This window comes from Alligator mississippiensis, chromosome 12 (assembly GCF_030867095.1).
Source record: "Alligator mississippiensis isolate rAllMis1 chromosome 12, rAllMis1, whole genome shotgun sequence".
In the NCBI taxonomy this organism is placed as follows: Eukaryota; Metazoa; Chordata; order Crocodylia; family Alligatoridae; genus Alligator; species Alligator mississippiensis.
The window spans coordinates 4,725,952-4,739,186 of NC_081835.1; the positions used below are offsets into that span (position 1 = coordinate 4,725,952).

Below are 13,235 nucleotides of genomic sequence, written 5' to 3' on the forward strand. Positions count from 1 at the left end.
TGTCAGCTTGATCTGCAAACCATGTTGGATTAGGAGAAGCAAAGTCTAGATGGAAAAAACAACGAACGCTTGCTTTCTTGGCCCGCGGTGCTTGCTCCTTTTAGTTTCCCCTCCTTCAGATGGATGCACCTCTTCCCCGTTTTGCTCGGTTTTTGGCACGTTCAGGATTGGAACTCCATGTGAATCTCAGAAATCAGACATGGAAAGAAGTGTATTAGCTCATCTTGTCCAGCCTCTGCCAAAGCAGGGTTATTTCCCTACAGTATGCTCTTGAGTGCCTTCTCCAGTCTATTTTTAAATGACTTAAATAAGAGGGTTTTCCTATCTTCCCTCGAGAGGCTGCTCCACGGTTAAATAAACCTCACTGGTAGGGAATGTTCTTCCTGAGATCGGTCTCAATTCTCCTTTTGCCTCATTTCATTGAATTGGCCTAGCTGCGCTCCACTAAACAGTATTGTATCCCGCATAGTTCTTGTTATCGGTTACAACCAGAGACTGTAGGAATGAATCCTTCTTTGCCTTGACTGCGTCTGTGTATATAATTGGCTGTATCACTAGGCAGGCTCTTCTCCAACCTGCAACGTATAAACATACAGGAGGACGTTCGACTTAATTTGCAAGTCAATGTTTAAATATGAATAGGGTCACTTCTTGTTCGAACTTCCTAAAGGAATTGAGTAAGATCGTACAGTAATAACATGAGTAATGAGCACCTGCACACCCAATATGTTGGGTTTACGCACCAATGCCATTTATCCTGGTGCAGAGCAGACAAATGACTATCTATCCTGGGGTGGGAAGTGCTATTGCAGCACCTTGCCATGGTACCTGCCCACCCATATACCCATGTACCTTATAAAAGTATAGCTTTAACCCTGAGTTTTTCCAGCATAAGCCAACACCAGTTTCTACTAAGTTATACTGGTGTTAGGGTGTCCATTGGATTTCCACTTCTTGCACCAAAGTTGTCCATAAAGTCGCTGTTCTGAAATGTGGCTGTAATGTTCATCTATTGGTTTAGGTCCTTATTGCGTGCCCATTGGTACTGATGAAAAGACTCATTGGGGTTTGAATAAGGTTGGGTAGCCTCGTGCTACCTAAGTCAGTCCTCCCGTTATTACCCTAAATCCATTCTTGTTGCCTCAGTCCTTTTACACACAGTTATCTAAAGACACACAATTATCTAAAGAAAAATAAAACACTGAGAAGTGTGCAAGTCCTGTTTTCAAAGAGGGCAGGGAAGCTCCTAAGTCACTTCTGAAAATGTGATTTAGGCTCTGATGTCTCACCTGTCGCTCAGGGAAATGTTTCCCTTTTTTTCTTAGACAGAAGCATAGATGACCTCCAGGGAAGAACGAAATGCATGAAAAATTGTGTGTGTGCAAACTGTGTATGTTATTTCTGAGGAAGATCCAAAGGTTCTGGGAGATTATGAATGCACGCCTTTTCTTCTTCGGTTGTCTGCTGTGGATGATATCAGCTTTTCAACCCATGTTGAAAAGCCCCCTTTCATGGTTTAAATCAATAGGGAAATGAATGGCCAGCTCAAGGGGGGGAGAAATCCATAACGTTGTACTAAAGTAGAGCCGCAACGATTTAGCTGTGGCAAAACACCAAACTGCATCGTGATTTGTTTGTTGTTCAACCATTCGGGTTGTATATTGGGCAGATAAACCGTAAGCATGGTCAATAAAGTGACCTGAGCAGGCCTCTAGATAGCGTTCAATGGAAGAGTCGTCCAGGGATAAAAGCTGGCATGATAGTCACGCCGGGATGTTTGCACCTAATCAGGAGCCCGATGCTGCTGTCACAAGACTTGGGCTGACGGAGTTACCTCTTTGATTGCGAGAGGCCTTTAGCATACAGCTAGCTCGGGATTAAAGAGCTTCCATAAGTGCACCCTTCGGAAAAGCAAAAGGACTTGCTCATTTTATAGGAACCTCATTTATTTCTGTGATCTTAGTGCCAAGAGGGGACCGAGAACAAGATCTCCATTAGGCTCCGAGGCACCGTACTTGAATGCAATAAAGTGACAGTCCCTGCTCCAAAAAACTCAGGAAGCAAATAGAGGACAAGATAGAAACAGTGAAGATTAAATAACTTGGGTGTTGAGGAGAGGACCGGACAACAGGGAAGCGGTCCTTTTTGGTTTGCTCTGTCTTGCTGATGGAAAGCAAGCGTTGCCCATCTGACTCTTAACGCTGGAAGCGCCATGCATGTCAGTGGGGTTTTCTTTTTGTTTCCTTAGATAAACGATGATCTAAAATGGCATGAGAGCTGTGTGTGGGGGAAGAAAAGCATATGGTCTGCAATGCAACTGGTGAATAGCAGCGGCACACCTGCAGCACAGTGTGTTGGGCTTGGAGCAATTGTTTTAAAGAAACACAAATGGGGGTGGAAAATAGGTCATATTTTACTGAGCTTGGAGCTTTCTGTTTCCAAGTACGGGTGTTTGGCACATGCGGACAGCACTGATGTTAGTTTTTGTATGTTCCCCCTACCACGTCCTGCTTTGCCTTGCTTTATCTGCCAAAAAAAGAAAAATAAATCCGCGAAATATTTGCCGAGTTGCATTGCTTGCAGGCTTAAAGACATACATATGAAATCCCTGAAAATGATTTGTTTCAAACCCTCTTCAGTTCCAGACATCTTTCTCACTCCATCTGCGTGTCCAAGTACACAAGTTCCTTGGGGGGAAAAGCACTTATTACATCACTGAAAAATGCTGCAAAAATAGCTTTGCACTTGAGTTCCCATCCTTGGAGCTAACCCACATGGGGATCAGACAGATCCAAACATTTAATAACTTTTTTATTTTCCTTTCTCTTTAAACACAGGATCTCTGGTCGTGGAAGCAGCGTCACATGGTCGATTCTTGGCAGTCGGCGGTTTGTGGAGCTTTTGCAGGTGCAAAGGATTATATGTTATACTGGGAAAGGCTAAAGAAGAAAGGGAAAAATGTGCAAATCTATTAAGTAGAGCAGAACAGCATTCTTTTGTAATTCTAGTTTGTTTAGAGGAGAAAGGATCCAGTTGTTGGTTGGGAGAAGGGAAGTCTCTTCGCAGCGGCGGGGGGAGGGAAAAAATACTGCGAAGGGTGTCCGCTTGAAAGACAACCAATTTGTTTTTGACAAATTTCTGTTGTCTCAGAGCTGGGCCTGTCAGTCAGGCTTTCAGATTATCTCCAAGTTTGATTTGTAAGATCCAGCATGAGAAGAGCCTTAGTTGGGTGCGGGTTTGTGCAGCTGTCTGCCCCGGGCTGTCCCTCGGGGGCTCGGGGGGATTGCGGTGGGAGGCTGTGATTCACCATTTGCCTGACAGCTCTGACAGCAGCAGAGATTAACTAGAGTCGGGAGAGCAGAGGGGTAGCACTGCAGCAGCCCTCGGGCGAAAGCCTGCCATGCCGGGGAACCGGCGGACAAAACATCTGGGCAATCTCGAGACACTAGAGCACGAATAAAGAATGGCAGACCGCAGTCTTGCACTATTTATTGCCAAACAAGCCAAAAGTTAATTGAATTCTTTAAGAGGCCTGCTGTCGGTGTTTAAAATAACTTTTAAAATATTCACTTAATTAATGGCTCAGACAAGCTACAGGGAGGGGGAAAACCGAACCTCGTCTTAATAGACAAACCAGATTAAGGGAAGAGTGGCCAGCAGTTTCCCCGAAGGAAGCAACAGGGAGTTTACAGTTCCAAATCGGTAACAGAATATCTGGAAAAATCAATCCTGTTTAAAAGACATAACGGGGGTTGTGAAGATGGCCACGATCAGAAACAAAGCGTATCCTTTTGCTGCTTTGCAAAAGGCAAGCCGCTCGATTGCCTTTAAACCATTGAAAACAAGAATCTGCGTATCTCCAGGGTCCTCTAGCGGGGTAGGAAGTTTTTTACCACCAAGTAGTACTAGGTGTAATGGTTAATGGTAGCATTGGTGTAGAGCGAGTTGCTCATCAATGCCCAGAGCTCTGTTGTGCTAGGTGCTGTGTGTATGCGTAGTAAGAGTTAGTCCCTGGCCCTCATTGCTCATGGAGTAAGGGTATGGGCACACAAACTCGGTACCCTGAGATAAAGGGGAGCGGCGGGGTATGCCCAGTACTGCACAGCAGCTTCACTGTGCATATAGGCCTATGTGCATATAGGCTTCAGCTGCATATAGGCCTATGTGCAGGCTGATAGTTCACAAAAGCTAAACTCTGGCGTCTGAGTCCTCTTTCTTTGAATACTAAACTACTGCCAGCCACCTTTCATTGACTCTACTCTTGGACTCAACGGCGCTTTACCTTTGCCTCTTCATTCTTCTTCCTCCCACGCTTTCCTTGCTGGCGTGTCTTACCCTCTTTCTCATTCACCTTCTTGCTTGCTTCTAAGCCCATTGGGATGAAGAGGAGTCTTTCAGCAGGGCGTTGGGACAGGCCCCAGCTCTGGTATCTCCTGTCTCCTGCCTGAATTGGATGGAGTCGTATGTTCGCTGAATTAGCCATTGCATCCGGCATCCTCTGCAGCAGATGTCAACTCCTCGACGGCACTGAGGCGGTGGAAAAACCATTTTCCCTGTCTCTGAGTTGTGGATTCTGCAGGTAGACCCCATCCAAATGAGCTACCGCCTTCTGTTTGCAAAATGAACCTAATTTATGAGGAGCTCGAGCAGGGATGAAAACCAGTCCGGCCCTCCTGAAACCTTCTAAGTGTGACAGTATGTGTATATTGTACCAGAGGGCCTTCAGCTCACCGCACTGAATTCCCCCGTGAAAGGAGAGGGAAGAAGTTGATCCAAGCCCCGGCTAACCCTGTGCTATAGCCGTGTTTCCAAATACCACAGCATAGTGTTGAGACACAGAAAAACATATTGGGTTCATACATCTCTTGCGTGCTCTGCTTTACCACAAAATTTGCTAAAGCGCTTGTAAGGTCCTGGGGGTCCAGGGTGGTAAAGGAAGGAAGCCAAATGAGAAATCCTACTTGGCTTCCCCTTTTTTTTTTAAAAATGTAGGTTGGATATTTTCTAGCTTACTCATCAGTAACTAGTTGGTGGAAAAGAAACAGACAGCATCAATATATTGAATTCTCTCTTAAGAATTAATGCCGGTTTCATTAATGCCTATGACATTGCAGGTCAGGGCTCTCCCAAGAAGCCAGATTAAGTTGCTTAGTGTTTCTTACGTCCATGGTGCATTCATGTTTCCTTCATTTCTGTATATTGGAGGAGACACCTCCCCTCTGCCCCCATTGCCGTGTCCTTGTGCTGATTCCCACCAGTGACATGACCCCTGTGCCAAGGGCTGCAGGAAATGCAGTGGAAGAAAAAGCACTGATTCAAGTTATTCCTCCTTGGGCCACATGAATAGCATGAAGGGAGAGCAGAGCAGGACAGGGAGTTTAGGTTCAAGAGGCCAGGATGCCTAAGCCAAGGGGCTACGGGGTCATGCCGGTGAGTAGTACCGTGGCGTGGGATACGTCGTTATCTATGCACTTCCTTAGGATTTCCTGTTTCAGACGGCTGAGCCTGTCTCCTAGAGAGAGCAGAAGTGCAAAGGACTTTAGATGTGGAGCAAGTATTAGCATAATATAGAGATTTCCAGTGGGAAGGAGCTGAAAACACTATAGCTGCTTTGCCTAGAGAGGATATAAGTGAGCGGGGACACAAAGGGGTATAAGATAATGGAGAGGACCAGTAGGGTCACCAGTAATGGTGAGGTCACTATCCTGGGATATGCTTCACTTCCTGTCTCTGACATGACCCTGCCACTTAGCTCCTGCGTGCCTCCATTTCCCATCTGTAAAATAGGAATAGGAGCACTTCCCTGCCACGCAGGGTGTCATTGCAGGGCAATGTGGGTATGGCAGGGATGAGTCAGGGAAGTCCCCAGGTTAGAGAGTAAGGGTCTGCCCTTCCCCATAATGCCAGAGTAAGGGAACACGCTCCACTGAAAGGCAGCAAATTTCAGACAAACCCCCAAAATAACTTTTTTTAAGCAAAGTAGAATTTCACTTGTGGAGCCTCCTGCTACCGAAGACTAAAGATTAGCACCAAACTGGACAGTTTATAATTGATGAGAATATCCAGAGATATGCTAAGACAAAGACCCCGTTCAACAAATTGTACTACGTTGTACCAGTGTAGGGTATCCATTGGGTTTCCACTTCTTGGTCACACCAGAACAAACTTACACCCGAAGGCATGTCCCAGTGGGGGTAAGGATGCAGTTCTCCAGGGGTCGGTCACGCCGTCGTCATCCAGGAGCAGGCTCCTTGCAGTGGGCTCCAAATTCTGGTCTCTGTCCGAGCAGGAGAGGGGTGGATTCATGCCCTCCCGCACCCTGGCGATCCCTAACTCCAAGAGAGACACTTCAGCACAGTGGAAAAGTTATTTCTTCTTCTTCTTCCTTTCTCTGTGCTGCAAAAGCAGTGTGGCACAGTATTAATAATTGATAGACTGTCAGCCACTCTCACTGCAAGGCTCGTGAAAAACAAAGCACTGATGAGAGCCCTTTGCATGTGAACATAGAAGGCCTCTGTTATTTCCTTTTGGATCCAAGGAGCTCTGACAAGACGGCACGCTGTGTCTGAGAGCCTCTTTAACATGCAAGGCTGCAAAGGCTGAGCTGTATCTGGTTTAGGCTAGAGTGCGTGTGTTCTCTTTTGCATCCCCTCAGACGATGCTTTCAAGTCCAAATGGGCTAAATCATTGCAGATGAGACGCTGTGTCTCCAGGTGTCTGTGCTGCAAGCTCTTCCTTGGCACTTCTCCACCAGTAGGTATGAGTTAGCCTTGTCCAAAGGACTAGGACATGAACACCCTGTCAGCCTAGTGCATGCCAAATGAAGAGCTGATGAAATCATTGCTCTCAAAAATGAGTTTTCAGTAGGGAAACCACCTGTCATGTAAGAGTTTCTAGTGGAGAGCTGCAAGGATTGGTAGTAGGCCCCAATCCAACTCGATGGTTTCATCCATGATTTGGAAGGAAAATTGCTGCTCGTAAGCTCAGATGGCTTGAGATGCAAAGGAAAGTCCATGGTCCCATCTGGGAGCATTTAGATGATGCGATGGTCCCATCGGGACCCTGGGAGAGGTCCATGCACTAAGCCATCCTAACGCGTAGAGCTGAACTGAGACTTAATTGGTGCCTGGTCATGAATTTACCCAGCCCTTGCTGATGACCATGATGACAACAACTGCTGTGTGAAAAACAGCTAGCTAAACCCCAAAACCGAATTTCTTTGCCCAGTTATCGTTGTGATATATAGTTATAGTTGTGACATCGCTGGGACTGTTGCCTTGTTAGCTGAAACTTGCCATTCAACCTCGTCTGGGAGCTGCGTTATAAACATTATGAACATAGCCTACCAATTACCTGTGGCATTCAGGAATAAATTCAGGCTGAATTGATATGATCAGACTCGCCACCTTCGTTCCCATCATTGCTAGCCATAAATTTGAGTCCCAGCCGAGCGCGTGCAAACTTGTGTTTAATTTAGCTGCCGTATTAGTACCCGTCGTGCTCATAAAGCGCATTATTGCTGCTGTCATCGTTCTAAATCGATTTGTAAATCTGTTATACAAGTACTTCCCAATGAAGGGAGAGGGAAGAGCTTTATGCTTAAGGGCAAAATAACCTGCTTCCCCAAACAGCAGTTGGGGAAAATATGAAGAGCCTGGATTGATTCCTTTGGATAAAAGCATGTAGGAATATTGCATTGGAGAATAAGTTGTATGTAATCGAATAATTTTAGCAGCTGAGACTTACACTTCTACCAATAAGAAACAGTGTTAGGACTAAAAATTCCTTAAGAAACCGCAGGGCCGGATGAGAAAAATAATTTAGCATTTATGAAGGCTGCTAATGACTGCAGCTGAGGCTGCCCTGAAGTTTTAGGACTAAAATCCCAGTGCTTCGCAATTTCATTCTACTCTAATCCTGTCCGTGGTTAAAGCAAGGCCATCTATTTCCAGTCTCGTTAATCCGGCACCTTGCAAGAAGGATTTTCTTTCTGTTTTTAGCTACTTTAAAAATATGCCATTGACAGTGGTACCGATTGTAACCAAATGGTCCGAAAAGGCAGCAGACCCCGTTGTCAAAAACTAGTGCAGAATTAAAGGACTTCAGATCTTTAAACGTGGAGCAGCAATGGGCTTGGGGTATGGCCAGTTTGCTTTATAGGGCTTTATATTGTCTTGTCTAAATAAACCCTTTTTTTAACTGCTTATCCTAAAACCTACTGGGCTCGCACTTCTACTGAGAGGAGAGGGCGACACGTAAGTCCTCTTATGGCCTGAAATCCTTGGGCATTCCTGTTTCAGAAACAAGGCATCTCTCTCTCACCCCAGACGATGAGTACCAGATTGTTCTCGACCGTGCCTTCGTTAACCTTAAGAAATCAATCCCTTGCAACCGATACAGAAAACTGCCCCGTTGGCATTCTTTTTACATAAAGAACCATCTTAATATTGCAGAAGTTAGACCAGAGAGGTCAAAACATCAGCCAGTGGATAAACCTGATTTGCAGTAGCTTGCAGATTTAAAAGGAGAAGGGGTGGGGGGTGGTTTGGGGTGGGGTTTTTTTTCCCTTTTTTTTCCAGGAGAAATGAGATCCATTTCTCTACATTCCACAAAACTTGGAAGCGCAGTCGACTATTTTTAGACAATTCCCCGGACGCTGCGTCGGCTTCAGCCACTTGGAACCACGTCTCTCCCCCTGGCTCCCAGACACTGGAGTTATACAAACTCCGGAGAAGAAGATTGTTCTTCAACTCTTTCTTTCTCCCCCGCGGTCCATAGCACTGCACTGCTGCTGACAAGTAAATATTTATTTTGGTGAATTTTGAGCAGCGTTTGAGTTGCTGCTTTTAAAATGCGGCTCTTATGGATAGGAGTGAAAGAGCCAGAAACCAGAGTCCTGTTAGGGTGGGGGAATAGGAGACAGGCGTTGATCAAGCCTAGAAGAAGTAGTAGCCAGCAGAGAGCCTGGAAAGTGAAGCAGACAGTGGTTGCAGCCTCTGAATTAAAGCATTGATCGGGCATGGGTGTGTGTATAAGCTCCTGGCACGGCCCTGCAGGGTCCTGCATCTCATTCATTGGGGCCTGATTCTGATAACGTTGGTACGGTATCACACGACTGACTTCCATGGCAGACAAGGTTCCTTGGGTGAATTTGATATCTTTTATTCGACCAACCCAAATGGTTGGAGAATAGTTATTAAGCAAGCTTTCGGGTTCAAAAACCCTTCGGAGGTGGCTGGTGTCTCTAAGCCAGCTGCATTTCCCTTTTCCCCTCTTGAGAACAAGTTTTCTATGAGGGTATCACAGCTGGGAAAGCTCTTCTGGGGGAAAGAAATGACCTCTAAGGGTGGCCATCAGGTTCAAAACGGGGCTAGCTAGCGTGGTTTGAACATCCCAGTTTCTTTAGCCAGCAGCACACAAGGGAATGGTATGGCCAACATTGTCCTCAGCTAGCAGCTGCCCATTCAGATGATGACCGCTCCATTGGCGGTGGCTTTTGGGATGGGACCCACTTGAACTCATGCGTCCAGACCCTTCGCTGCTCTGCCGCTGCGTCAGGAGTAGCTTGGGACTTTAGGGGTGCATCTGAAAGAGGTTGGTGCTTGGGTACTTGGTCATTTGGCCGAATCCCATTAATAAAACCCCTACATCCTGAGCTTTCCAAGCTGTTGTCCTACAGTTGTGTTTCCTTCAGAAATTCTGGCTTTCTTTTCGCTCTAAAGAGCCATGATCCCAATCCCAGCGCCCTGAACTTGACATCCAGACCCAAAGTATGTGCCTTCTGGACGTTTTACCCCATCACCTTTCCCTGTTTATAGTGTATAGTGAAAACCTGGCCTAGCCTGATACACTGTCGAGGCAGGATGCAACACCCTTACTTGTTCTCCTTCCTCTCCGAGTAAGAGATTTCTTGCTGTTGTATAGCATGTAGGTGTTTAACATAGGAACTATCCCATCTGCCTACATACAGCACCAAGCACCATAGACCTCCAACCTCCACTGCAGTCTCTGGGTGCTACCGGCACATCACGCAAAGGACCGCTTCCTTGCCAATTAGCACAAAAAAGCTGAAAACCCTCTGCACAGACATCCTATGTTACGAGCTAGGGAACAGGCTGTCAGCATTAATACCGTCGGGGTTTTGGCCAGGGCTGTGGGAATTCAAGGCGGCGTGGCATTCCTGTTCGACAAACAATGTCTCACTTGTGTTTTGTGTTTTAATATGCTCAGGTGGGTTTGCAGCTGCAGTCACCACGCCTCTCGATGTAGCCAAGACAAGAATTATGCTGGCAAAGGTAAGAGGCAGCCGAACAGCACGGAAACGGCAGGTGTGCGGTCGCAGAGTGCCAGCACTTGTGCAGGGCAGTGGCAAAGTGGATGATCCAGCACTTAATGCTGATGATTTCTGCTCCCTGTGTTGCAATGGGATGGGAGCATGCTGTTTTGGGGCAGATAACAATGGTGCTGCTTCCCCCCTCCCCCTCTTTCTCCTTTTACCTCTAGCCTTTGATTTTTTTTCCCCAAAGAGCCATTAAAGATGTCCCTGCTCAGGCTCGAATACAAAGGCCTTGTGACAAACTCCTGACATCAGAAATGCAGACAGGGCTGGATTCCTTTTTCCGTTTGGATAAGTCTTATGTTAGAGATCTCCCTGCAATATGCACCTCATATGCCCTGGCATATATGTATATTCACAGTGCAACAGGTGGCATGCGTGCCATGCTGGGTCTCGTTGCTGAACTCCTCCAGCACCCTGAGCAGCTTGACCTGCCCTCGGTTGTTTCCTCACCGGGGAAGGAGTGATACTGCTGACCCACTCAGATATTTTGAGATCCTTGCATGAAAAATGCCATACAAGGCATGGCGGTGCATTAAACATTCACCATGTTACGCCGCGTTACCTGCCGTATGTGAAATGTAACACCCTGGAGTCGGTCTGTTTGCCTTTGTAGCTCGGGTGGTTACGTGGTACAGGGATTGCTTGCACCCCCTGGTTTTTTTAAGCAGTTATTTTTACTGTATAGTTTTAAATGAAATGTCGAGGGAAAACTCTTCCTTACAAGTTTTGAAATAAGTAAGCGGCAGGCTCGACAGCCGGTGGATTGCCCCCAGGGGCTGGAATCAAAGCCTTGTTCTTGCTTTGGGCTTTTGAGACATGCCGTGGACTGATGTATGCGGCCCTGGAGGGAGATGCGATGATCTGGCCTCTGTTCCTTGCTTTGCTGCTATCCCTCTCTGCGACCTTTCTGTCCCATGTCCTCTGTACGGAGGGCGACTTTTGGCGTGTTTGCACAGCACCTCTCATGCTGTACATGGGCTCTTGCAGCATAATAATATGTATAATAACGTGCATAACTCATAGAAATATGAACAGTGATGTTAACATCTCATTCTTCAGTCTGAACGGATCTGATTTGATATGGAGATATTTGGTGCTGATCAGCTGAACGTGTGCACGCGCTATTCCACAGCGTCAGTAGATGCATTAAGCACCGGTGAAGTGATACAAGCCGTGGAAAGGAGGAGTGGCGTATCGCTGACTGCCTGTCTGTCTCTTCTTGCAATGCAGGCCGGTTCCAGCAACGCCAGAGGGAACGTGCTGTCTGCTCTGTTCGAGGTCTGGAAGAAGAACGGCGTGTCTGGGTAAGGACAGTGGTGACAGCCCGGTACAAGCGTGTTTTATTGAAAGCACAGCGACGTGTTACTGTGAGGCCTTGATCCCAAATAGCGCCATTTGGAGCTAGGGCATTCCCAGTATGAACTAACTATGATGAGTCCACCCAGTGGAGACCCCAGGCCTGTCCCGCAGAAGGGACTTCCTTCGGCTGCAGTAAAACACTCCCCGGCTTTCTCCAGTTTTGCTGTGGGGGAAATAGCAAAGTCGTCTGTGTACTCTGAGGTCTTCTTTCACTGCACAGGATCGGCCACAGAGGTACCAAAGACATCCAAGCAGCAGGAAAGAGCCTCTGGCTTTGTGAAGCCCTTTTCTGACCTCTCCATGGGATGCTGCAATGCTGCGTTTCTGCATTGCGGTCATGTTTTCCAACTGCAGGAGATGTGATTCCATGTGGAGCACTGAAGTCGCATCCTCCTGGATTCCCATTATATCCATGCTTATTAATAAGCTTTTTGCAAAGTTTTGGGGCCCAGGGCATGTGCTGGGATGCTGGCTCGCTTCCCCATAGTGGTCTGTGTTGCAGCACAGCTCTGTTTGCCGAAATAGCTAGCTGCTGAGGCAGGCAAGAACAGCGGTTTTAACAGGTAGCAACGGGCCGGCTTAGCCAGGAAGAACCCCTCACAGCCCAATCTGAACACGCCCGAGGGAATTGGGCTGGTTTTCCAGCTCTCTCAGTGACTTGGGGCGTGCTGATGCACGTGACCACTTTGTGCCTCAGTTTGCCTGTCTGTTAAAATGGGAATATCCCATTCTGACCTTTTGCAGTGATGATGTAGTTGGGGCTGGTCCTGCTTGGAGCAGGGAGTTGGACTAGATGTGACCTCCTGAGATCCCTTCCCACCCTCGTTGTCCGTGATTCAGTTCGGTGTTGTGGACAGATGTAGGTCGGGGCAGCTACGCTGGATATGCGCTGGTGGGTGATGGTTTAGAAGTGAAGCACGATTTCTAGCTTTGAGTTAGTGTATTGTATTCACTTGTCCCTGGAAATCTGTGGAGTTCAAATGCTCTGCTTTATCCTGCAACACGAGCGCCCCTTGCACCCGGTCTTTTACTGTTATTAGTGAGCAGTGGCCGGACCAAGGACCCTCTGTGCCAGGTGCTGTACAAACACCCTGCTGCCTGGAAAAGCTCTTAAGCTAAATATTAAAAGGAAATGAGTTCCTATTTGTCAAATAGGAAGTGGGGCCTTGAGAACTGAGCTTAATAAGAGACAGGACAGCCAGTGACAGGGCTGGGCATAATACCCAGATCTCCAGGGACAGTTGGGAGGATTCGGTGGAAGCTTGATCACCAGGATTGGGAAAGGCCCCAGCGGTAAAAGCAGAGATAAAAGAGCAGGAGACCTCAGGAAGAAACGAGATTGGAGATGCTGCTTCTGGATGCCGCGGTTGGGGGTCCCTGCCCCTGCAGACATAAGCGCTGGGACTGCAGTCGCCCGTGCTGCAGATGCACATTTGCAGAGCTCCTGTAACAGGGCTAAGCACTGCCACAGGAGGAGGATGAGGTGTTGCTGGAGAACAATGCCATGCCGCAGGCTTTAGCCTATTGGTGCTTTGTC

General features: G+C 47.2%; 1 protein-coding gene across 1 annotated transcript in view; it reads left to right on the forward strand.

The window, feature by feature from the left end:
* Window positions 1–13,235, forward strand: part of SLC25A26 (solute carrier family 25 member 26) — a 97,647-nt gene that overhangs the window by 79,142 nt on the left and 5,270 nt on the right. Inside the window, exons 7-9 of the mRNA XM_006271629.4 lie at window positions 2,838–2,907; window positions 10,231–10,295; window positions 11,570–11,643. Coding sequence (XP_006271691.3) covers window positions 2,838–2,907; window positions 10,231–10,295; window positions 11,570–11,643 — 209 coding nt within the window. The remainder of the gene's footprint in view (window positions 1–2,837; window positions 2,908–10,230; window positions 10,296–11,569; window positions 11,644–13,235) is intronic.